The 27,395-nt window shown below is 39.4% G+C and overlaps 1 protein-coding gene across 2 annotated transcripts; it reads left to right on the top strand.

Moving 5' to 3' along the window:
- Positions 1-145: 145 nt before the first annotated feature.
- On the top strand, positions 146-27,395 carry LOC131243175 (aspartyl protease family protein 1). Of its 2 annotated transcripts, XM_058242322.1 has the most exons (10): positions 147-749; positions 845-968; positions 22,371-22,606; positions 23,185-23,415; positions 24,642-24,777; positions 24,888-24,961; positions 25,052-25,142; positions 25,224-25,281; positions 26,575-26,646; positions 27,014-27,395. In XM_058242322.1, exons 1-10 carry the CDS (start codon positions 448-450, stop codon positions 27,262-27,264), a joined length of 1,575 nt encoding a protein of 524 aa, XP_058098305.1. In that variant the 5' UTR covers positions 147-447; the 3' UTR covers positions 27,265-27,395. The 2 variants fall into 2 exon arrangements, with proteins under 2 accessions (XP_058098306.1, XP_058098305.1); XM_058242323.1 differs by lacking the exons at positions 24,642-24,777; positions 24,888-24,961 and having other exon boundaries at positions 146-749.

Genomic DNA, 27,395 nt, shown 5'->3' with positions numbered 1-27,395 from the left:
GGGTACTATAATTTGGACTGTTAATTTGACTAATTGTATCCAACACGTGCAATTTCTAAATGCCTGCGTATCATCCTTCAGCGTCTGTCAGAGTATCAAAGTTTTCTTCTCCAAATCAACGCAACCCCTCGTCCTCTGCTCAAATGCCCGTAACCGACCAAGAAAAGATCGTGAGTGTGAAAAACGAGTGTCTTTCAGAGGAGAGAGAGAGAGAGAGAGAGAGAGGTGGGACCTACTCGCGTTACCTACAGCAGCCGCGTGTGCATTCCCAGTAGTAGCCAGAAGGGAAATCAACGGAAGTAATCGACGACCTGCTGGCCTTTGCTCTGAAACGCGTCATCTGTTGACCATTTTCAAGGCTCTCTCTTCCGTCTCTTTATAACTTCTGCTCGCAAGAAGCTATTCTTCTTCCAATGCATTTCTTTCTCGCCTTCTTCTAAAGAGCCCATGGCTTCTTCACATGACTTTCTGCTCTTCTCCTTCGTCATCTCCCTCTCCGCCTTCGCGTGGGCCCCACGCCCATCTGATGGCCTCTCCACTTTCGGCTTCGATCTCCACCATCGCTTCTCCGATACCGTCAAGCGCTGGGCCGGCTTCCGCGCCGACGAGTGGCCCGACAAGGGGACCTTCGACTACTACACAGCGCTGGCGGATCACGATCGGATCCTCCACGGCCGCCATCTGTCGTCCCGCAATGACAATCAGACGCTGACGTTCTACGATGGGAACACGACAATCTCCACGGGATCGTATGTGTTCTCTCTTCCTTTCTGGTTTCTTGGATTTATTTTCTACGGTTTATATTCAATCTTGTTCTTTTTCTTGTTCTTTTTGGGGATTTCAGTTTGCATTACGCGTTGGTTTCGTTGGGTACGCCGAATGTGACATTTCTGGTGGCGCTCGATACAGGGAGTGACCTCTTTTGGGTGCCGTGTGATTGCAAACAGTGCGGGCCCACATCGTTTGTGGTATGGCCTTTCTTCCTTAATGGTGGAATTGTGGAAAAATAAAGAAAGAAAAAGCACAAGTTGGTTCAATTCGAGGAGAACCGGCCTCCAATAATTTCATAGAGGGAATAAAAGGATATGGTGGTTTTTTCCTTCATCGTTCAATCATAAATAAATTACTACATAACTCAACCACCCAAAACCACACAACCACTTACTTACATGGCATGTGTTCCATACCTACAAAACTACCTAGACATGGATGACTCTTTACATGACATGTATCCCATACCTTCATGACTACCTAGACACATAAGACTCTTAACTTAAAGAGGGAATAACTGTAAAATCATGGAAAGGCCCCATGATCCACGTATGAAGGCCCCATGATCCATGTAGGCGTGTGTCAATCCTCCCCGCTCGGAGTGACCATGTCATCAACGTCTACATTAGAAAATCGCTCCAAGAGTATATGATACCTCTCCCATGTGACATCTTCTAGCTGCATGCCTTTCCATTGAATGAGTACTTCTGTGATAGCGTGGTTGCCTCGCTTCACTATCCTACGGCCGAGAATGGTCTGTGGCCTTGGTTGAATAACTCCATCTTTAGTTAGGGGAGGAAGGGAGTCTTGCAATGCACATGAGCTGCAACTTCTTCTTTAGTGCAAGACATGGAAGACAGAGTAGACTTTGGATCCCATTGGTAGTTCCGATTTTTAGGCAACCTACCCGATGGATCTTCTGATTACTACAGATGCTTGGTAGTATGGTTGGAGCCGTAAATACACCCAATTGCCAACTTCAAACTCTTGCTCAGTACTGTATGAGTTTGCCATCTGTTTCGTTCTCTCTTGTGCTACTTGTAAGTTGTCCTCGAGAAGGGACAAAATGCATTCCCGACTGCGTAGCTCGACCTCTACTGCTTGAACTTGAGTGGTCCCTTGCACATAATCGGGAAGCTGGGGTGGGAGCACATCATAGACAGCTTTGTATGGGATTACCTTGGTAGCTGAATGAAAAGAGGTGTTGTACCACCACTCTGCCCATGGTAGCCACTTTTACCCATTCTTATCAGTCGTTTGCTCGGGAAACATTGTTGCTAATTTTCCACGCACTAGTTAACCACTTCGGTTTGGCCATCATATTGAGGATGGTAAGATGAGCCCATGTTCAACTTGGTTCCTTGTAAGTGAAACAATTTCTGCAAAACAAAATAAAAGGCTGGTGAAGATGGCATCCTTGTCGATGACAATAGTGCGTGGCATACCATGAAATTTAAAGATGTTCTCAATGAAGTTATATAGAGGTGTGACAGTGCTACAAAGCTTGCGTACTTTGATAAACAGTCCACCACCACCAATGATAAACAGTCCACCACCACCAATACCATACTCTTACAGCGTGAGAGGGATAACCCATCCATGAAATCAAGAGAGATGTCTGTCCAAACTCTAAACAAGTTCAAGGATGGGTAGTGGCAGTAACAACGCTGGTGGTGCCACATTCTCATTTTTTGTGAAGTTGACACACTCACACTCTCTTATATACTGGCGAACATAATGTCGTAGTCCTGGCCCATAGAAGGATGAGGTTATTTGATGAAGGGTCTTATGAAACCCTGGTTGCCCAGCGATAGGACTCTCATGAAGTTCCTTAAGAACTTTGGCTCGTAAGGGCGAGGAGGTGGTGAGCACTAGGCGCCCCTTGTGGTACAAGATCCCATCAATCATTGCACAGCATGTGCTGTCCAACTAGCCTTCTTGCCAACATTGGGACAACAATTGTAACTCGAGGTTGGTATTGTATTCGGCTTGAACCCGATCAAGCCATGTAGGAATGGGTAGCGATATGGCTAAGAGGCTCCCTTCTTCAACCATTCTGGATAAAGCATCAACTACTTTATTGTCATGTCCGCTCTTATAGTCCATTTCATAATCATATCCAAGGAGCTTTGTTAACCACTTTTGTTGTGTAGGAGTGGCTATATGCTTCTCCAAGAGACATTTTCTACTTCTTTGGTCAGTTTTAATTTTGAATCGCCTCCCCAATAGGTAAGGACGCCATTTTGGACCGCGGAAATTATAGCAAGGAGCTCCTCTCATAAGTGGAGAGATTCAGACTATTCCCTTTAAATGTGTGGTTAATGAATCCAAGGGTTGCCCATCATGCATCAATACTGCGCCAATTCCATTTCCTGACGCATCACACTCTAAGACTAAGGTTTTGGTGAAGTCGGGTAGGGCCAAGATAGGGCTTGTGTCATGGCTTACTTAAGCAAATGAAAGGCTCCATCCAGCTGAACGATTTCTTTTTAAGAATAGAGGTGAGTGGTGATGCGATCTTGCCATAGTCCAAATATGAACTTCTGTAGTATCCAGTGAGGCCCAAAAAGCCTCGTAGGGCCTTTGGAGTAGTGGGGCAAAGCCAGTGGAGCATGCAAGCAATTTTGTCGGGTTGACAACTACTCCCCTTTGTGATATTATGTGGCCCAAATATTTTACTTCCTTCTCAAACTTGCTTTTTGTTGTCTTGGCATAGAATTGATGAGTATGTTCGATCTCCAAAGTAGTCTGAAGATGGGCTAAATGATCTCCCCAAGTTCTATTGTATATTAATATTAGACTAAAATAAACTTGTGGAGATGGCCTAAAGACCTCATTCATTAGGCTTTGAAATGTAGAAGGGATATTTATAAGCCTGAAGGACATAACGACTAACTCATAGTACCCTTCATGGGTTCGAAAAGCAGTTTTGGAAATGTCATTAGGATGAACTCGGATCTAGTGGTATACAGACCAAAGGTCCAACTTGGTAAAGTATTTCACCCCATGTTGCTCGTCAATTAACTCATAAACAACAAGGATCAGAAACTTATCTTTGATGGTCTCCTTGTTGAGAGCGCAGTAATCCACGCAGAGACGCCAACTGCGATCGCCTCTCCAAACTAGTAAAACAGGAGATATGTAAGGGCTAGAGCTCTGTTCGATGATCCCCATGTCAAGCATTTCACAAATTATCTTCTTAATTTCAATTTTTTGGTTGTGTGGATATTGATATGGTCTTACACTAACAGGTTGGCTTCCTTCAAGTAAGGGAATCCGATGGTCCTATGGGCTGGTGGCGGCAACCCGTGTGACTCCATGAATACATCCTTGAAGTTGTCGAGCAGAGACTTCAGTCACCGTCTGAGGGAGGTGGTTCTGGTTGGCCGATCAAATTGCTAATGCGCAACATCGTCCCCTGCCTTGCTTCCGAATCAGCTTTGCAATGCTTTTATACTCGACCACCACGGTCCCACTTGGCGAGAATCACTTGAGTTCATGCTCCCTTATATGGAAAAATGCACAAGCATCTTTGAATCCCAAAGAACGGGACCTAATGTTCATAGCCAATGAGCTCATAGGTTGACGTCACACCCTCCCAAGGGTAGGAGGTAGACATCGGTGTGAATAGATAATCCTTGGACAGTGATGTCGAGCCCCTTGCATTTTCCCTCACTAGTAAGCCTTTCACTATTGGCGACCATCACTTCAAACTAGTCGCCACGTCACACCTTGATACATGCCCTTTTAATCACGGTTGGGTTGACAAAGTTGTGTGCTACCCGAGTTGATCAAAATGGTCACCAGCTGCTTGTTGATGCTACCTTCAATGCTCATAGTTTAGGGTTTGAAGCCCCCGCGCTAGCGTGTAATGAGATCTCTGGAGAGGGTTCTTAAGGCTCTTCCCTCCGCTTCAACTTCATCAGGCTCTTCATTGATCTCTTCCCCCTCATCCAGCCAGTTGCCTTCCATGAGGAAGAGCTTTTACATCTTACAACAATGGCCTGGATGTAATTTCTGGTCATAGTTGTAATAGAGAACTCAGTCCCTTCTTTCTTTGATCTCGATTAGTGTAAGCCTTTTGATTGGTGTTGTGGTTCCCTTGGACGTCCCTAAACTGGATGTAGTGGAGGTCTTGACCCCCCTCAGGTTGCATCATCTTCTTTTTGCAATCAACTTTTCCTCTTGAAGTATAGCTGTCACGAACCTAAATCTAGTTTTGGTAATCCATGATTACTATACACCAAATTTTGGTTGACAGCCTCCGTAAAACTCCGATTTTGGGACTTCCAACTATCACATACTAAGTCCCATAAGCGGGGCTCCACAAGGAGGATTTCTGAAAGTAAAGACGACAAACACATGTTATTTCTCAAAATTTCATCATATTCAACATATATTACTGTGTACAACTGAGCATGTCAAGGCAAAACCAAAACATAAACCATGTCATATTTACTATACCTGATGTACATGGGTATTACAAAAAAATATATATACACTGATATGTACAAAACAAAAAGGACAACTGGAGTCTGTAACATCTACTCCTGCAGCTCCCTACTCTCACCTGTATAAAAATAGAAAGGAAAGTTTGAGCTACTAAGCCCAGCGAGTGCGTGTGTGCAGTGAAAATGCATGTTTCATGTCATGCTCATATAATGCACAGGAATGCACAGGCTTTCTGAATTGATAACAATAAACTAAAGATACAATGCATTATGCTACTTTTTATGTTCCAAATCATTTTTATATACAGAGGTGGGACTTCTACCCACTTGTCACATTCATACTCTTTTAACGTTTCCACAACTTTCCATATTTCCTAATTGGATCATCAAAGTCTGAAACAGAGGTGGGACTCGCATATGATCGCTACCCACTTGTATAGACTTTTCCACCGTGGTCAACTACAGAGGTGGGACTACGTAGTTCACGGGTCGAACTAGTCTAACCCACTTGTGTTGAACCTCATTATCTGCCTAACAGCGAGAAATCATAAGTCGCCTGGCAAAACGATAGCGGACAATTTACGAGCTCGTCACACACAATCTATCTTTGCTTGCTCATAAGCAGGTCAGGTCAAACCTCTCAACCAATTGACACACGTCAGTGGGAGTCGCTGCCTACTTTGGTATTTCGGCATTCCAGCGCTTTGTTCTTCCACTCGGTCTAGGCATTGGTTGCTCCCAATGGTACCAATCGGGATTTAGGGACTTTCACCCACGGATCCTCTAATCATGTCCTGTTGAATTTCACATTTTCGGTGTGGTGTCCAACTTAAGTCATAACAAAGTATGTTTCATCGCATTTACAATCACCATATGCATGAGTCCATACACAATCACAATATATATATTTTTCAAGACAAGCAAAGGATGACCTTCTTCATGTGGTCTCCTTATGAAGTTTAAGTGTCTCATCGGGGTCTCATGTAATGCATCATGTATCTAGACGGTTCACATACTAATCATAGATACATCGTCTGTCGCGACACAACCCACTATGATCACCATACCATGATATGAATCATTCACTCTAAATCATACAATGATACAACACCTATGAACCATGCATAAGATATGCACATGACTTAGCCAATCTAACTCCAATCCGAGATTCATTTCGCTATAAGACTTCATGCCACAAGCATGCTTTTTCTCAAGAATTAACTACATCAAAAGGAGGAAGGATAATTCTTTTAAACATTTTCTCAAACAGGTAGCGGGCGGACTTTGTAAGGGACAGAGAGAAAACGATGGCAATACATATGAATTTAAACAAAACTAAATCATCTCTATTATCCAACCTTCCATTAATAATCTCACTAACTAAATCAGAAAATCCAGCAAGAACCTTCAGACAATCTGGCAATAACCTAACCCTAGATTAGTAAATTCAGCAATCACTTAATCCTAAATCAGAAAATCCAGCAATAACCTAACCTTTAAGCAGAAAATCCAGCAATCACCTAACCCTAAATGAAAATCCGGCGATAAACTAACCCTGAAATGGAAAATCCAGCAATAACCTAACCCGAAAACAGAAAATCCAGCAATAACCTAACCCGAAAATAGAAAATCCAGCAATCACGTAACCCTAAATGAAAATCCAGCAATAACCTAACTCTAAAACAGAAAATCAAGCAATAACCTAACCCTAAAACAGAAAATCCAGCAATAACCTATCCCAAAATTAGAAAATTCAGCAATAGGGTTTTCAAGGAAACCCTAATGTATACATATGCGTGCTCCTAATATATGCACTCACCTGTAACTATCAGAGGATTGGCTCTCAACCTCAGCTTCTATTTCCTCCTCCTCCTCTTCTTCTTCTCAACTTCACACTCAACAAGAAAGAGAGTGCTGAAAATGAAATGTTGAAAGAGGTTTGTTTATGTTTATGGACTTGAAACTTGTTTTAAACTTAGTTTTTGTCTAAAAAGAAGGTTTAGGAGGTGTTTTGTGATGTTTTTAAGAAGTGTAAACTTATGGTAACCATATAACAATGTTATTTAAGTAATTTGAACTAACTTATTCCAAGGATTTTAAAAACATCGAGGTCATTTGAGTTATTTTATCAAAATATACATTTGCATATCTATTCATAACCTACAATCCGAGTGTCCTATTGACATGCCGTTTTCGCTATTAACTCTGTAACTTGACTACGGTCACAATGGTTAGGCTCTCGGACCTAACAGATTTTGAAAACTCGATGGTGGGGCTCCGCCAGATAAAATAAGGATATAAGTGTCATTTCTTAGATTATTTAATTTTAAGTCCGTATCTTAAAATTCAGACATCGGGTTGAAATACAGCTTGTGGCTCGATAATAGAACAACATTATGATCAAGTCAAAACATTCTCGGGGCCAATGGACCTACAGCCAACGGCTATCCAGTGTACGAACTAGATTTCGGGGCCTCGGGTCTTACAATAGCCAACCCAATTGTTGTTGTAAGAGCCTTAGGATTGAATATTTGAACGTCCAATGTAAGTTCATCCTTAAGCCCACAAAATAAAGCATCTTACCAAGAAAGACTCGCTCAATCCTTCAATGTGGTTAGCTAACCTTTCAAACTGAGCTTGATAATCCTGCAATGATGTGGTCGACTGTAGCTTGGCCAGAGCTCCAGCGTGGTCTTCGAGCTTGGTGAGTCCAAACGTAGCATTCAATGCCGTAACAAACTTGTCCCAGAAACGGGACCTTGGGCCTTCTCCAACCATCAAAACCACGAGAGTGCTTCCCCTTCCATGTGGAAGGATGCAGTGATGAGTCGTTGGTTAGGTGTCGTTTGATGATAAGCAAGGAATTGGTCAATCCTATAAATTCAACCAGGTGGGTCTTCTCCACTATGGCGAGGAAAATCTAATTTGAGCAAACTTGTTTGGATGATCCCAGTCGAATTGGATTGTGAAGAATCCCCTCCGGCTTCAGCTCATGAAAGTTGGATATGGAAATGCCCTTCATACCTCTTGCTCTTATCCTTCTGGAGAGAACTTGCAAAATGGTCATGCTTAATATCTATGGCCGTCAACTTCCATAGGATTTCAGCCAGCATTAGCTCTTGTTTGTTTCACGATTCCTGCAAACGCCCAATCTAAGCCTCGTGCTCATCAACTCAGTGGTCAACCATTGCTAAAGGTGGCTCTGATACCACTTTGGTGTGTCCATTCTTCCTTTTATGCGGAAATGTGGAAAATTAAAGAAAGAAAAACCACAAGTTAGTTCAATTCGAGGAGAACTGGCCGCCAGTAATTTCATAGAGGGAATAAAAGGATTCAGTGGTTTTTTATTCATTGCTCAATCACAAATAAATAACTACATAGCTCAACCACCCACAACCACACAACAACTTAGTTACATGACATGTGTCCCATACCTACAAAAATACCTAGACATGGATGACTCTTTACATGACATGTGTCCCATGCCTACATAACTACTTAGACATGGAAGACTCTTAACTCAAAGAGGGAATAACTGTAAAACTATGGAAAGGCCCTATGATCCATGTAGGCATGTATCAGTTCCCCATTTACGGATTCGTAAGCCTTTTCTCTCAGTCTGTTTGCAGAAAAAATTTCTCTCCTATGCAAAAATCCTATTTAGGGATGCCACAATCAACTCTAAATTGTGAGTTCCGTGAAGCACGCGGTGTGCCCCACCTAGACAATATAGGAACATAGTTTCTTGAAAAGATCTTAAAAGACTTGTACAATTCTTCTTGAATCCTTTGCTTATTGTAGAATTGCCTAAGATCAGGTCCTCCCATGCTTAAAAATAAACATTTGAGACCATTGCTACTGTAGAATTCTAAATTCCCCCCTTGCTGGATTGAAGCACAAACCATGTAGAATTGGAATACAGATGATCGTGGAAGCGGGTTGGCGGGTGAGGAGGTCTGGGTTTCATTGAAGTCCTTGTTGGAGCTAAGATTTTGATAAGAAAATGGGAAGCCAGTATTGGATGAGGATATGCATTCAGGCTATGATGCATGCTAGAAAAGATGTGGACCTGCCGCAACCGGAATCACTACTTATCTTGATATGAAATCTTAAATAAATGATAGGTACTTGCCCAATGAGGCCAGTATGTTGGGTTCCTGGAAATGGAAAGCTAGGTAAACCAGTACCCATTCCATGGTATACTGTAGTTTACTAGAATACAAAATGCATGGTGCAAGGAATTGAGCTACCACTTACAATAGGGCTTGTTTGTTTCATCAATTACTACCGTAATGTAAAGGAAATGTGCAATGATTACAAATTACTTGTCTCGTAACAACAATTGTATTTGACTATCAATTCCTGTGTTTGGTTTATTGGCGGTAAAATTGTAATGATGAGATTTTTACACACCAAAATACACTGACACCACTGTTTGGATTTGAGATTTTCACAATAATGCCATGAAAAAGTGCAATGATTACAAATTCCTTTACCTGTATCTGAATACATCTGCATTTGACCAACAATTCCCGTGTTTAGTTTGGCAGTGGTAAAATTGTAATGATGACACGTTTCCTTTACATTGCCAAGGTAATTGGTAAAATAAACTGCCCTGATTGTATGTGAAGTGGTTCTTCAATAGAATAACTTGGGGAGTTTTGGCATTTCCTTTAACTGAAACAGGGTAAAAGTAAAACAAAGGTGGTCAAGGTTCTCCCTATGAACTTCAATGTAGGAAGATTTTGGAGGCTTCTAGTTTAGAGTGACTTCACTGTGTTGTTTCATAATTATTTAGATTATTCCAATTTGTTGGCATAAGTTTTTTTAATTTTTTTTAATTTTTGTTTTAAATTTTTAATAGAGATAACAACATTTTATTGAAAAGCTCACCCAAGGCACTAAAGAATACAAAAGCATAAAGAAAAACAGAAGAAAAGCCCCCAACAGTCCTAGGAAAGCTTTAGATGGGCCGCCCACTTAGAAGTGAGATCTTTGATCCTATAGATAACAATGTCAACTGAAGTTGGATTGTTATGAAAGCAACAAGCATTCCTAGCTTCCCGAACTGCCCACAGAATAGCCATAATATGCATTCCTCGAATGGCTCTTCCAACCTTTCCTGAACCTCCCTCATGCCATGCGAAAAGGAGATCCTCAAGCGCCTTAGGCATCATCCACATAGCGCCTATAGATAACAAGAAATAATCCCAAGTCTTCCTCACAAACGGGCAATGGATGAAAAGGCGATCAATAGACTCCGCATCTTGCATACATATCAAACACACACTCGGCGAGATGAGAGATCGTCTTTGAAGATTATCAGTAGTAAGAATCCTTCTCCTTCCCACCGGCCAAACAAACACCACCACACGAGGAGGGGCACCATAAAACCAATGATGAAAAGGATGGGGAACGGTGCAAGAAATAGAAGATTTAGATATCGTATTGTAAAAAGACTTCACTGAAAAGATCCCTGAGCTATGAGCATTCCAAACAATAGAGTCTTGATTCCGACTTGAAGGCATACTCTTCTGAAGCAGGGTGAGTAAACCCATAAAATCTTCAGTTTCTACATCTGTCAGATTTATGTGACAGGGAGGACTCCAAGTTGAGGAGGCGCAGTGGAATAACAGTCAGCTACACTGATAAATCTGTCGGGAGCAATCCTTGCCAATCTCAGATATAAATCTTGCAAAGCTGTATCTCCACGCCAGGTATCAACCCAAAATCTGATGTTATGACCATTGCCGAGAAAGAACGAGATTCCTTTTTGTACCAAATGTTCAGTTGCCACAATTGCCTTCCACATTGACGAAGCTCTATAAAGAGAGGATCGCCTAACTGACCATTCACCTCGATGCACTCCATATTTATCAGTAATTAACTCCCTCCACATTCTCCCTAGCGCAGAGCCAAACCGGCATAAGGCTTAAATGATGACGATGATTAATTAATTTATGAGGAATCATGTGAGGAGAAATTGAACTACTCATCAGATGCCACGTGTACCTTGAAGACAGACCGTTGTAAACTAATTTTCAACCATTCATTTTTCTCATACTTACAGCTGACATGATGAATGAACCGGCCTGGTTTTTGGGCAAGGGCATGCTTTGTATGCCCTACCTGATTAATGGCTTGGATCGTGCACATGTGTGTTGCGCTGGCATGTGTGCTGCGGATATCTCTTCAAATATCCCTCACATGGACTACCCTCACACTTCTCTTCAATTTCTCCTTGCATGGATTGCTTAGCATTTCACCTATCTGAGTTAAATTGGCATTGTGTTTTCATTTTCAGATCCAATGACTTAGATCACTAACGGTAGACCACTATTGGAATATTTTTCTGCAGGAAGATCATGTCTGCTTGACTAATTAGCAATGTTGTCAAATGTGATTGCATATGTGGAATATTTTTCTGCAGGAAGATCATGTCTGCTTGACTAATTAGCAGTGTTGTCAAATGTGATTTCATATGCGCATATGCGATCGCACATTTGCATGTTATGGAAGAGATCGCATGTGCCATGATGGCATATGCGACCATGGCAAGTATGCCATGGCATACTTTTATATGCAACTAATATGCGATCACATATGCGAGTATGCGATTGCATAACAGCCCAATGGTAAAAAAAAATACGACCGTTGAGACTTTTTTTTTTTTTTTTTTGCAATTTCAGCCACTTTTGCCTACAAATCCCTCACATTTTTCAGTATTGATATCCACTCTAAAGCTTACAATCTCTCACTCTCTCTTTTACTCCTCTTTCTCTCTTAATCTAATCTCTCTACAAGACTACATTAAGTTGTAAGTTATAACTTGTAAGTTGTTTCAAGTTATCAAGTTATCTGGATCCTTACTCTTGCTCCGGTGGTAGACTCACAAGAGTACACTCGTCCAAGGGTTCGAGTATCCATATGTGGTGAAATCCCACTATGGCGTGAGTGTGTGAGGGTGTGTGTGCGTGTGTAAAAAAAAAAAAAAAGTTATCAAGTTATCCATTTATCAATAAAATTTCTATATTTGAAGTTTTTAATAATTAATTCTCTCTTAATGTAGAATTTATGTAAATATAATATAAGTAATTAAATATATATAATGTAATTAAACATTCAAACTACATGAAATAAGTAAAATAAGTAATCCAATCACTAAGGCAAGTTTTCCTTAAATTTTAAAAATTTTTAGATTTTTTTTTTCAATTTTTTCCCTTTTTTATTTATTTTATTTTTTAAAAAAAGTGCGATCGCATATGCAAACAGCACATGTTTATCGCATGCGAACCCATATGTGACTTGACAACATTGCTAATTAGTTTGTGCTGCTGTATCTAAGTTAGGGTGTGAATTTCAGACAACTCCAAGGTTTATCAAACATTTACGAGCTTTTATGGTGCCTAGTTAGGGTTGTATACTTTTTACCTAGCTTGAAATGCTAGTTTTCTTCCAAGCTAGAAGAAAAACTCAGAGAGTTTCAGCAATAAAGAAGAAGGATAAATAGGATTATGTAAGCAATCCTATTAAGGGATACTGGATGTTGAATATCACTATATATGTATGTATATATTTGGAAAGATGAGGAAATTTATTAGGCCAAAAGAAAAATAGAAGCAGAACAAGAAAACAAAACAAACTAGAGACTACTGAGAAAATACAAAGCAGCCCCTTAGTGGAAAAACTCAAATTCTGGAGAGATCAAGGAGCCCACTCCTTAGAAATTGGAACACATTACAAAGAACCCCTAGAGACTATCATTTCTTATTACAGAAACATTGATTGTTTCTTTCGGACCAGATAGCCCATAGGATGGCAAGAAGGGCGAGCCTCCATCTTGTCTTTCCAAGCTTTCCTCTGCCCCCGAAGTGCCAGGACCTAAAGCGACCCTCGATAAAGTAAGGCACTAGGATAAGACTCCATTCCAGACATCAATAGAAAAGGGCCAATGGAGCAAATGAACCAATGATTCCTCTTCCACAAGACAAAGAAGATAGATATTTGGAAGTACAAGTCCTCTCTTATGTAGGCTATCTATCGTAAGAATACGATTTCTTCCTGCCAACCACAGGAAAGCAGCAATCTTCCCGCGGGGGGGGGGGGGTGGCGCGCGCACTGGACCAGTGAAGCTGAGAGTAGTGTTCCAAATATCAGTGTCGTGGTACGTATCGTACCCTTGGTATACAGATACAGATACATATTGGTTATCACACGGGATGAATCGTTTGTATTGGGTAATTATCGCATTTTTTGTATTGGGTAGTTTATCACATTTTTTTGGGAAACATGAGGAAACATTTGGAAATTTGTTGAATTTTTCAATGAAACTTCAGATATCATTAAAAAAGACCTTAATACACACTTTTAAACATAACATCTCAAAAAAAAAAGTGCACATAATAGGTTTCCTTTGTATAGGGTCCTAAGCTATGCGCTGCTTGACTGAACTAATGCAACTATGTTCAAATTGAATTCATAACATTTATAAATGTAAGAAGACATGTATAAAAACACAACCAATTCATTCAAAAGCAAAAGAAGTAGAAATTGAGAAATATACCTATGAATGATGTGACTGGCTGTGGCCTAGATCCGCATAGAGTGTGTGTGATGATCATTTCATCAAACACTCCTAAATACTTTCAAATTAGTCTCAATTGACAGTTGGTTAAATGATAATTTTGAAAAAAGATTAATATTTAATTTTTTTAAATTATTTTTAATTAAATATAATTTTTATTTTCAGGAATTTGATAAGGACTTAACAAATCAATAGATGAGGCCTCATACATGCTTGATTTCATGTTTGGAGTGCAACATTGTAAGCAATTTGGAAGAAATTGGGAAATTTTCGAATTTCCACCAAATCGGGCCACCTATACTCAAATACGAAAATTAAAGTGTATGTGATGATCATTTTATCAAACACTCTTAAATAGGTTCAAATTACACTCCATTGGTTGTCAATTGAAGGGAAATTTTGATTTTTTTTTTAATATTTTAATAATTTATTAATATTTTTTAATTAAAAATATTTTTTATTTTCAAAAAAAAAAAAGTTAACAAAATAATGGATCAAGCCTCATACATGCTTGATTTCATGTTTGGAGTGCAACATTGTAAATAGTTTGAGAGAAATTGATGAAAATTACTCACCGAATGAGAAATGGCCCCAAATGCAAGAAAATCATTATTTTGATTTTGAATGTGGGTTTTTCTCCCAAATCCAAGAAAAGGATGGACCGAAATCACCCACTAACAAATTAGAAGAAAGAAATTTGAAAAAAAAAAAGAAGAAAAAAAATGGTTTTTGGGAAGGGCAACATGTGTTTCGTGTCAGGTATCAACGATATTTGTTGATATCGATAGATATCATCGATACATTATAAAATTATTTACAAAAAAAAAAAAAAAACGTTGATATCGTGCGATGTATCACGTTATCGTTGATACTTTGCAATATCATGGGATATTATTGCCGATATTTAGGAATCTAGGCCTTTTATGTTATTACACATCAATTTCGTATCGCTGACATATGATATCGATAATATCGGCCGATATTATCGATATTGCAAACACTGTCTAGGAGAAGTCTAACCCATCGAGGAAGAAAAGATACAATAGAAAGATTTCACTAAGAATGCTCGGGACTTTTCATGGCTTCAATGAAGTAAATCCGCAATCCCAGGGTCCAGTACAAAACCTTGTGACCAGAAAAGAAGACTGATGTTTTTGATCTTCTCATCTCTCAAATTCCTAATCCACACCCCACTAGATTTGATACTCGAAAAACACTCGACCACTAAGATTTCAAGATTAGGGGAAAGGTTAGCCAGGGCAGGGAAGGATGATCTTAGGGTGGGGACACGTTCAAAGTATAGATTTCGCTACAAGTTTCGTTGCCCAGGGATATGGAAACAATATCGATATCGTTGATAACCAAAAATGCAGGGAGAGATAGGAAAAACGGTGGAATTTTTAGTGGAACTTCAGGAGATGTTAAAAATATACATTTGAATATTTAGGAATAAAAAAATTGCAAAAAGAATGCATACATAATAAGTTTCCATTTAATGGGGGCCTAAAAGCATGTGTTGTCGTAAGAAATCAGTCTAACCATCCCATCTAACCATCCAACCATCCATCCAACCTTCCATCTAAACATCCATTGATATTGCAGAATATCAACAACACATGATATTTTGCCAAGAAATAATCAACAACTAGAAAGGAAACGAAAGATTGTGGTCTCGATATTGCACATGTTGCAATAACGATAATATTGAGATATTATCAATATTATCCACAACAAATTGAACACTGCACACAACCATGTGCCCAAAAAATAAAAATAAAATTATTTTTTTTAATAAACAAATTTTTGGTGATATCGATACATTGGCGATATTATTGAAATATTGTTGATAGACTTGTGCTACAAGCGTCACCTAGAATTTACACAATTGAAAACATTGGCAATATCGATACATTGGAAATACAAGTGTTAAAGTCTCTTGATATACATTGATATGCCATCACCTTATGGCTCGAGCTTTTAGAGAAAGTGATGATTTGACATGGTATCGAAGTGGATGGTCAACTTTTCAAATCTTGGGAGCAGCAAATATGCCTCTCTAATAGATTCTCCCACGGGGCGCCTGTTTATGGTGTGAGTTATGAGTGTCCCTCCACCCTTGCCTAGTATGTTCCCATGTATAGTTCCACCCCGCCTGTGCGGGGGACTGTTAAAGTCCCTTGATAAACATTGATACGCCATCCCCTAACGGCTCGAACTTTTAGAGAAAGTGGTGATTTGACAACAAGCGACACTTGAAATTTACACAGTTGAAAATATTGGCGATTAGATTGGCAATATCGATACGTTGGCAATACTTAGTGATACATTGTTGATGCCTGGAATTTTTTTATTCTACCAGTGTTATCGGTATTGCTACCAGTGTTATTGGTATCGCCGAGTTGGAGATAAAGATAATATCGGGGATAATTTGAACAATGGAACACCACACCAAGAGTCTATCCAAAATCTCTCTCCCACTCCATTACCGATGGAAAAATCTAGATTTTGGAACACCCAATCAACCACCCTAGCAATTTCCTTCTATAAAATAGAGGCATGGTATAGATAGGACCTTTTTGTCCACCAAACCCTTGGCTCAACACCGTATTTAGCCTCAAGAATAGACTTCCACATACTACCATCTTCTAAGTTAAAGCGCCAGACCCACTTTCTTAATGGAGCTGAGTTGACCAGGTCAAGATGGTTGATACCTACCCATCCTTTCGAGATCAGTCTACACACCTCATCCCTTTTGACTAGGTGTGCTATAGATGTTTGGCTTTAATAACCTCATTGAGTTTCCGTTGTTACTTGCAAACTACAAACAATGTTTGTAGTAACGACATCATTGCATGTATTGCTGGCTGGGGATACAAAAACATGTATCAATATTGCCGATACCTGGGAGTGTATAGTTGATTGAGGGAAACGTGGGGAAAATGGTGGAATTTTTCAATGATACTTCAGGAGATGTTAAAATACATGTATTTGCATATTTTTTTATTTTTTATTTTTAAAATTTTATTATTATATTTTTTTTGTTTACACACGCACACACACCCCCACACACTCACGCTAGTGGAATTTCACCACCTATAGATACTCAAACCCTTGACCGGGTGTTAAAACTCCTGAGAGTCTACCACGCGAGCATATTTAAGAATCAAGAAGAAGAAGAAGAAGAAGAAGCATATTTAGGAATCGAAATAATAAGTTTTCCTTTAATAGGGGCATAAAGGCATGTGTCATTGACTCAAGGAAACATTGGAGAAACATGGGGAAAATGGTGGATCTATCTATCCATCCATCCATCCATGCATACACACATACATACAAACACACATGCATGATATGTCCATCCATCCAACCAAACCATCCATCCCACCATGCATGCATACATGCTTACATACAATGACACATACATATACACACACACACACGCATGATCCATCCATCCGTCCATGCATGCATGCAGTCATGCATACACATACATACCCATCCATCCATCCATACATACATCCATGATCCATTCATCTATCCATGCATGCATACATAAACACACATGGAAACATGCATTTCATCATACAATCATGCACCCATAAAAAAAAGTTTGAAATGGAATTTTTTTTAATAAACAATTTTTTGGCGATCTCGATACATCAGCAATATTATTGAATATTGCTGATACATTGGCTATACAAGTGACACCTAGAATTTACACAATTGAAAATTTAGGCGATACATTAGCGATATTGATACGTTGGTGATACTTAGCGATATATTGCCAATACCTAGATTTTTTTTATGCCAGTGTCATCGAAATCATCGATCTAGAGATACCGATAATATCATCGATGTTATTGATAATATTGTCGATACTCGGAACAATGACTACAAAATGTTGCTGATACATTGGCAATACAAGTGACACTTGGAATTTACACAGTTAGAAACATTGGCGATGCATTAGCGATATCGATACATTAGTGATACTTAGCGATATATTGGCGATATATCGCCAATACCTGGAATTTTTTATACTACCAGTGTTATCAAAATCCCCAAGCTAAAGATGCTGATAATATCATCGATGTTATCAATAATATCGCCAATACTCGGAACAATGATTACAAATGCTAAGAAATGAAGACTTCCCTTTTCCCTACCTCACTAGTAGTTCACATGTGTTATTTCTTGTGCAATATTCTAATTAATTTATGTTTATGGAGACTTTTCTGGTTTTTCTTTTGTTTTATTTTTTTTATCTAGAAGGAGTGGTTTGACAGTTTTTTGTCACTGATTTCTTGTATTTTAAGCAGATTTCCTGTTTTTAAAGTTTGAAGGTTTTATTTGTATTTCATAGAATGTTTAACTGTAGAATTGTGGGTTTTTTTAAAAAAATTGGGATCTTGGTTCTAGCGAAAGAACTTTTAGAGTATTTAACCTCGGATGATGTGGCAAGTATTGACAGAATTGTTGTTTGTTAATATGAAAGGAATGTGTAATCATAAAAGAATTCCAACTCATCACTTTTTTATTACTAAACCACATCATCTGCTCTTGAAGATTGCTTAGGATCCCTTTGTCCTTCCTTTTGTTATTTACTTGAGCAGTTAATGATAAATAGGTGAACCAACGACATTCTCAGTTTGCTTCACTTGTTGAGGGAACTTCTCCAAAGTAGCAAGGAGCACATGAGATGTGGGAACCCAAAGAGGGGCAAGTAGTGAATTTCACTACTATCTCCCCTGATGCCCTTTATTGGCCACTTTCTGCCATGGAGGTTCCCCTTAAGATGCATGTTCTGGATATTCCTTTGCAATGTGCTTAAGGTTGGCTCTTATGTCTGGCACAACTCAATGAAATCAATAACATACGCCTATTCTTTTATTGTTCCCTATGCAAACTTGATACAAAACTGGTAAGTGATACATTCAAACTCATTTGATTGATAACAAAAGATTTTTTTAAGAAAGTCTCCAAGGTGATTTGAGATAAACATCCATCAAGGCAATGGATAAGAGTCACTATGCAAAGAGAATAGCATGGACTCTTGATGAGGACATCCGACCGTTCAGAGTGTACCAGAGAAGGATAGCAATGCAACCTTCTTTGTGGCTAGACGAGTGTTACATAGGGCTCGCAGGGTCCAGATCGCGTCCCTAGTCATCGTAGAAGACCTCACGTGCATGGTTTGTGCATCTTTAAAGACCCCACACTGGGAAGATGCACGTGGGCAGCAAACTGTGGGGTTCCTGACTGTTGGATCGAGTGCACGCGTCGATTAGACTGTTGGATCGCGCGTATCAGGCTGTTTGTCCACTTTTAATCATGGCCCGCCTCGATCGTGGACACTTTAGGACTTAGGTGTTTTAGTTTTTATTTCTTACCTTATTAGGATTTAGTTTATTTTACAGTTTTGTTTTCTTTTATGCATTAAAGGGCATATTTTAGATATTAAGGGTTTTTTAAAGAAATCTTTCCTGAGAGTGTCTTTTTGAAAAAACGAATTTCTGAGATTGGGGGGGTGGGGGGGCTCTCTACATGTTATCGCTTCTCAAAAACTTCAAAGTTTCTATTCTTTCTTCATGCGATTTGAAGGATTCTCTATGTGATTTGGAAATTAGGATTGGTGAGAGGCCATTCCTATTCAATGGAGGTGTGGGGCTTACACTTATCTTCCGTATTCTTCCTTTTTCTCTATCAAAGAGGTATTTCTTTCAAGTTTTTGTCTTTCCTTCTTTCATCTTTCTTTCTTTCCCTTTTCCCAAAACCCACCAAAATCCCTTCCTTTTTTCCTCTTTCATCCTCTTGTATAAACCCAACCCTTGAAACCCAAACCCTAGCCAAAATAACCCACACGTGTGACTGTAAAACTACACGTGTGAACCCCTATAGCTAGCTGTACGGCCCACCCTTCGTCCCTTTGATTCCTTCTTGCTTCCACATCAAAACCCCTTGAATCCCATACCTTTATCCTAACCTAAACCCTGGATTCCCCAAATATCCAAGCTTCTCTAAATCACCTAAATCCTAGATTCCCAATTTCCCCTAATTGGCCCTGAATTCCAAACATCCAACCATCCAAATCCCCATTTCCCTTCTAGTAAGACCCTTTACCAATTAAGCAACCTAAACCTTAATTTCACTTTTCCCCAAATCTATGAACCCTAGGTTGGCCTAAACCCTAATTGAGCAAACCCTAGGTAGCATTAGCTTTCCCTTTTTGAAATTAAACTAGTTCCTATGCTACTTGGATGTTGCTACATCCAGAAGATCCCATCTTTTAGTATTTAAAGGTCATGCATTGCGTACTTTGATATATGTGGCCTGAACTTCTCATAGTTACATGCTTGATTTTTTTATATGTTTGGTGATTCAGCATAGTTGGTGAATTTTGATTATTTAGATTAAGTTGTTGTTTGATCTCGCTTAATTATTTAGTCACATGCCTGCGTCCTGCACCAACTCCATCCCTTGCAAGGGAGTTGGCAAAACAGTTTGCCTCTCTAGGAATTTGATGATTGCTAATATTCATATAGTGAATTACATCCCAAGACTAGTGAAAACAAAAGCAAGATCTCACAGCATAATAGATCTCGCAGACGCCAAGCAATTTTCAAGAACTCCCTTCCACCATTAAGAACCCACCCACCCACTAGCAGAAAGCTCCACTCATTTTCTCACAGCCAACAACTTTGCCTTGTTTGAGGATTTGATTGACTGGCCCAAAAAATGAAAAATTGATAAAATTGTGCTTATCTCTTAGCATGCCTTTGATCCTGGATGCCCTTGGGTTACTCATGGAGCTTCAATCAATGTCAAGCTTCCACTAGCCTATGGGGAGGAGCCATCTAAGATCCACCTTTGAGGAAAGGTTTCTAATAAGCAATGGAGAAACATTGGGGAATATAGGATTCTAGATGCTACGGATATCTCCCCAATCCGTAGGTCTTCCCAAAAGCCACAGCCCACTTAAGGTCATACCCTTCATGAAAGTTGGACCCACGCCTTTGGAAGTTTTTCTGATTACCGTCATGGATTTCCGAATAAAGGAACCTTTTCCCTTGTCACCACATCAGCCAACTTCTCTCCATATTGTTATATTCGGGGCAATAATTTTCCTCCAAAGAGCCTCTTGCTCATTGCCAAACTCTTCACTACCACTTTGCCCGAAGCACCCAATTCCTTTGGTTAATTCTACAAATATGGAGGCCACCTCCTTCATTTTGGCTAACAAGATGATATTTGCAGCCTGCGCCACAATCATCCCACAAACAATATCTTTGAGTCTTCTTGGGTTTTTTCATCACATTGACTAGGATCTTGAATGGAGAAAATACGCTAGAACATCCGATATGGCGGACTTGATAAGAAGGATACCACCCCTACCCAGAGGCAGTGTTTTAAATATCGACGATATCGGCCGATGTATCCCACGATATATCTTGTATCCCACCCGTGCAATACGAAATGCACAAGTAGTGCGATATATCCCACATGTTTGATTTGGTGAACATTTTCGATTTTCAATCCTTTTCTTTTTTGCAAATCATGTTAAATCAATGTCAAATTGTTAGAAATCCATGATTTTTTTCATATTTTGTATGAAAAATCATGATTTGGAGCTTCGATTTTGAGATTTAGAGGAGATGGGCCGAATTGTTGAAATTAAAAAATAAATAAAAAATAAAAAATCAAAATTTCTCAATTTCTCGCAAATCGGTTGCAATCTTTGTGTTCAAACATGTATGTAACTTAATCTAGTGATTCTTCTTTTGTTTTTGAATGTATTGCTTGTGTTTCCACATGTTTTCTTACATTTATAAATTATATAAATAGACTTTGAATATACTTGCATCAATTCAGTTAGACAACACATAGATTAGGACCCCATATAAAGAAAACCTATTATGTGCACTTGTTTTTTAATATTTTGTTTTATAAGTGTGTAATGATGTCTTTTTTTTAACAATCACTGAAGTTTCATTGAAAAATTCAACCAATTTCCCAGTGTTTCGAACAACATCGGTACATTACCCGATACGACCAATATGTATCCGTATCCCAAGAATGCGATATGTAACGCGATACCGATATTTCAAACACTGCCTAGAGGTTACATCTCTTCCACGACACCAATGTCTTTTCAAATTGTTTAATATAAGTTACAATCATATTGGATCTTCCCAAAGGCAAAGACCAGTACAATTCACAAGGATCGATGTAATGATAACTAACTTGCCTGATGGAACTAACTACTTGTAATGATGCCAACTTTTCCATGAAGCAATTAGTTGAAAAGAACAATATTTTATCTTCATACATTTCCTAATTTGGTGATTTTGTCCAAATTGCTGGGATTAATATTTTGGACTGGTAATTTATACTCTTTGCTTTTTATCTTGATTAAGTTGCAGCATCCCTCACACTGTCACAATTTTTCGAATAGAAAAGTTCCCCTAAAGGATTGTAGCATTTGTACGTTGGTCTCAATTGTCAAGTGATTGTTTCACTCTAGGCATTTCTTTTCATCTAAATAAAGTGTTATTATAATGCGGCAGGATATTGAGTTCAACATTTACAGCCCCAATAGATCGTCAACAAGCAAAAGAGTTCCATGCAGCAACAAACTGTGCGAAGCCCAAAGTAAATGTACAGGAGCAGGCAGCAATTGTCCCTACACGGTTGCTTACATGTCTGCTAATACCTCGTCTTCTGGGATTTTAATAGAGGATGTCATGTACCTGACAACAGAAGACAGTAATCATGAAGCTGTTGATGCACAGATTGTATTTGGGTAGGGTTTCAATCCTATTTCTTCCCAGCCATTTACCTTTCATTGGATGTTCAAGTTGTTTCCCTTTTGTGGGTGGAGAGCTCTTGTTTTCTCATCACCATCTTTGCTGCTGTAATCTGTAGCGTTTCCTTAATTTGAATGTTTTGCGATGTCTCCTTCGAAGCTGCTTTCTGTTTCAATTCTGATAGAATTACTTAGGGTGTGTTTGGTTGCACCAAACATCATGAAATTTCATGAAAATTGCAAAATATCATGAAATTTCATGATGTTTGGTGCAACCAAACGCACCCTTTGGTATACTGCCAAATTGTGATCTACTTGGTTTCCTTTGCCTAATCATTGTGCTTGGTTTTGGGGTAGGTATAAAAAAATGCAACACGTTAATTGGGCCATCATTTCCATCTTTTTTCCTACCTTGTAGCATGGTTCAGATTAGAATGGGAATCATGTTTTGATCCTGCCACATCCTGTTGACCTTGGAAACTCCATACACCCAAGCGCACCCTTAGTCAAACTAGCTTGTTCTGTATGCTTTCAAGAATCCTGGCTTATTGGAGAGTGTTTCTTTGGTTGTGCAGTTGTGGACAGGTTCAGAGTGGTTTGTTTCTGGATGGTGCAGCCCCCAATGGTCTATTTGGGCTTGGCATGGGCAAGACATCTGTTCCAAGCATTTTATCAACTGCAGGACTCACAGCAGATTCATTTTCCATGTGCTTTGGTCAAGACGGCTTTGGAAGAATAATTTTTGGGGACAAGGGTAGCCTGGACCAAGAAGAAACTCCATTCAATCCTCGGGATCCAATTAGATTGTAAGTCGTTTTGCTTAAGCTACCTAGGCTTCAAGTGCCTTATCTCGGTTTCTACTTGTCCAAGAAGTATGTTTCGTAAACAGTATACTTATCAACCAAAAAGTATAAAAGTTTGTTTGGTTTCTAATATCACATAAGTAATTTTTAAATCTCTTCCATTAATCTCTCTCTCTCTCTCTCTCTCTCCTCTTTCTCTCTTCTTTTTTCAATTATTATTATTTTAATTTATTTTTTACATATCTTCCATTAAAATCTCAGCCAATTTTTACTTATTCATGTGGGATCCAATCTACCTTTAATATCCACCATCCATCATGTGGGCTAACCTTTGATGTGGACCGTTCATTATATTGGGCCCACCTTGGTCCTGCCTTCAATGTGAATTGTCTATCTTGTGGGGCTTACCTTCAATATGGACCATCCACCTTATAAGACCAACCTTCAATGTGGGCAATCCATCATGGGGGGCCACCTTGGATGTGGGTTGTCCATCATGTTAGAATTAGATGTGGATTGTCCGTCATGTGGGGGATGTAGGTCATTCATCATAAGGGGCCAATGTTTGATGTGACCATCCATTACATGGGGACCACCATCAATGTTAATTGTCCATCATATGGGGCCCACCTTCAATGTCCACCGCCTATCATGCGGAGCCCACCTTTGATGTGGATCATCCATCGTGTGGGCCACATCTTTGAAGTGGGACGTCCTTCATGCAAGGCCTTGCCTTGGATGTGGGTGATTCATCATTAGGGGTTGATCTTTGATGTGGACCATCAATTATGTGGGGTCCATCTTGATGTGGGTCATCCATCATGTAGGGCCCACCTTCAATGTCCACTACCCATCATGTGGAGTCTACTTTTGATGTGAATTGTCCATCGTTTGTGCCTCACTTTTGAAGTGGGCCATCCATCATATGGGGCCCGCTTTGGATATGGACCATTCATCATTAGGGGCTGACCTTTGATGTGGGTCATCCATTATGCGGGGGCCCACCTTGATGTGGGTCATACATCATGTGGGGCTCACCTTTGATTAAATTTATGCCAATAAACTACTTCTACAAAGGTGGTTTGCCATAAGTAATATATATATATATATATATAAGGCTACTTATGGAGGTACATCCAAAGTAACAGGTTACAGTAACAATGACGTTTTCTTTTTCCATAAAATAGCATGTAGTTACTCTGGTTTTCTTGTTGGAAATTGTGCACCAGCCCACTATACAATGTCAGTGTAACTGGACTACGCGTGGGCACAAGTCTCACCAATTCAAATTTCAGTGCTATTGTTGATTCTGGAACCTCGCTTACATCCTTAGCAGATCCGGCTTATACACATCTTTCTGAGAGTGTAAGTACTTCTGATAATGAAATCTAGTTCTATCTTTGGAGTGTCGCCTTGAGAAACTCCAGACACTAGTCTATATTAACTACTAAATGGTCATTGTTGGCTCTTTGCAGTTCAACTCTCAAGTTCTAGATAACCGGCGTTCACCTGATCCCAAGATCCCATTTGAATATTGCTATTATATCAAGTTATTTAGCTCAACTCATAATTATGTTTTCCATTCTTTTTAATTTCTGAGCAGCTGAGCATTGACACCTTTGTTTGTTGAAATATGCAGTCCTAATGAGAATAGCACTATGATACCCAATGTCAGTCTAACAATGAAAGGTGGAGGCCAGTTTTCTGTTTTTGTTCCTATAGCTGTTGTGGTAAGACCCATTTTCTAATTGGAAAAGAGTTGTTCTCTCCCTGTGATGTGTCTTCACATATTTTGATCTCTTGATTTGCAGGCACAATATGTATATTGCTTGGCTGTTGTCAAGAGTAGTGACTTGAATATTATTGGCCGTAAGTACTTCTATCTTAAACTCAAGAAATAGTATTTCTATATAGAATGAGTTGTTAGATCTGTTCAACTTACCCATATTCCTTTTGTCTCGATCCACTGGTTCAAACTTCAGAATGACGGATGTATGCATTCACAATTGAGGAATTGTAATTTTGTGGGGGCGTTTTGTTCATCTTTACACACACACACACACACACACACACACACACACACGAGACTATATGGAGATGCATGGTAGATGCGTACATGACCTGGATCACCATCCAGCATGTCACACTGTATATGGGCCATGGCCCAAAAGTCAGGCCAGTTGGATGATCCTAAGCACTCAAATCAAAGAGAAGAAAGGACCGCTGCTATTTTCCGAGCCCTACTTCAGTCAAGTTGTTTTATGGTTGTCTGGTCATCCATTTCGAGTCGATGGTCTGTTTATGGTGTTACCTGCCATGTGGATGTTCTGGATCTTGTACACACCTAAAATGCCTCTTTGGGCACTCATATTCAAATCATGCACAACTAGCAGTCCTCTTTGCTATTATTTATTTTATCTTTTTCTAATCTTGATTTCAACTTCTAACCTAATCCGAGTGAAGCAATAAGTTCACTACTGACTACCTTGAGCAGCAGATGTTTTCTTTCTTTATAAATTTACTGGTATTTGACTTCACGGTTTCAAACTGAATTTTATAACCTGGAGTGCACCCATGGAATCTAGCTTTAGAATGTTTTCCCTCAAAGTTGTGGAATATTCTTCATTTCCTTCACTTTAAGGGCATTTTTGGATGTGGATTCCGTGGACAACATAATGATTACCCAATGATAATTTCCATTGTCACTGTAGAAAATAGGATTTCAAAAATTGGGTGCCTGTTTGGATAGCAAGTGAAGTCATCTAATTCATTAGACAGCATTTGTATTGTTTCGTGTGCTAAAGAATTCTGACCATGGATAAGAGTAATGATTACTGTGTGGAATCCACATATCCAAACAGCCCAACTGTCTTGTCAGTGGAAAACAATTTCCATTTCTTCATGGATTCCATGTATCCATACACATCATATATGTATTAATGCCACTCCCACTTTTCTTGTGCTCTTTTTAGGCTTGATGTTGCAACATGGTGATTAGTGTCCAACTTAAGACTTTTGACCAAATCCATAATCATACCCCTACCAATCAGACTGACGTTTTTTGTGTTACTATCTGTTGCTTGCTGTTTGTTTTCAATACCCTCTAGAAAACATATTTGTGCCAACATCATCGGGCTTATTATATGAACTTTATCCATACAGAGAATTTCATGACTGGCCATCGCATCGTCTTTGATCGGGAGAAGTCTGTCTTGGGCTGGAAGAAGTTTGATTGTAAGTATAGTTCTGCCATACTGGCATCCCTCCCATTGCTTGGAGCGCATTTCGTTGCTTAATTGAATTGCACTGCAACTTGTTTAATCCATAGAGTAAAAATGGTCATAAGTTGGGTGGTGACATTATTTTAATTCATAAGGATAACCAAAACCTTAATTGCAATTCCATGTAATTCAATTTGGACTTTCAAAGACCGTGGAGGGACTAGCCCCTTGTTGCAAATGAACTGCGGCTAGCTCTACTTGGTCATTTGCTCTTCAGTGGATCGAATTATTACAAATTAATTCGACCAAGCAACCAACCGCAGCCTTGGCAGTCAACAGAAGCTCATCAATTGATACAAGAGTTTGTGGTTCTTTTCCAGGTTACGATGTCGAGAATTCCACTACTCTACCATTAAACCCTCGAAACTCCGCTTCTGCTGCAGTATCTCCTGCAGCTGCAGTTGGGCCAAATAGCTACACTCCTGAAGCAACAAAAGAGACTGGGAATGATGGTCAGGTTTCTGTGCTACCAATACCACCTTTGGTCAACCAATCATCTCATCTGAACTCATGCTTCAGACATACCCCCTTGATGCTGTTTCTACTCCTTTTATTTGTCATTCTTTGGTAATTCTTTTTACCAGCTTTACTATAGAAACCACACCATACAGAAATTTATAGTTCACCCTATGTATCATATGTTTATCAAACTCCCATCAAGATTAATTTATGTCAATGCAATTTATAGCATCCTTTTTCTTA

The sequence above is a fragment of the Magnolia sinica genome, chromosome 4, assembly GCF_029962835.1.
Source record: "Magnolia sinica isolate HGM2019 chromosome 4, MsV1, whole genome shotgun sequence".
In the NCBI taxonomy this organism is placed as follows: Eukaryota; Viridiplantae; Streptophyta; class Magnoliopsida; order Magnoliales; family Magnoliaceae; genus Magnolia; species Magnolia sinica.
The sequence above is the reverse complement of the archived record's forward strand: the minus strand, read 5'-3'. Positions and strand labels throughout refer to the sequence as shown.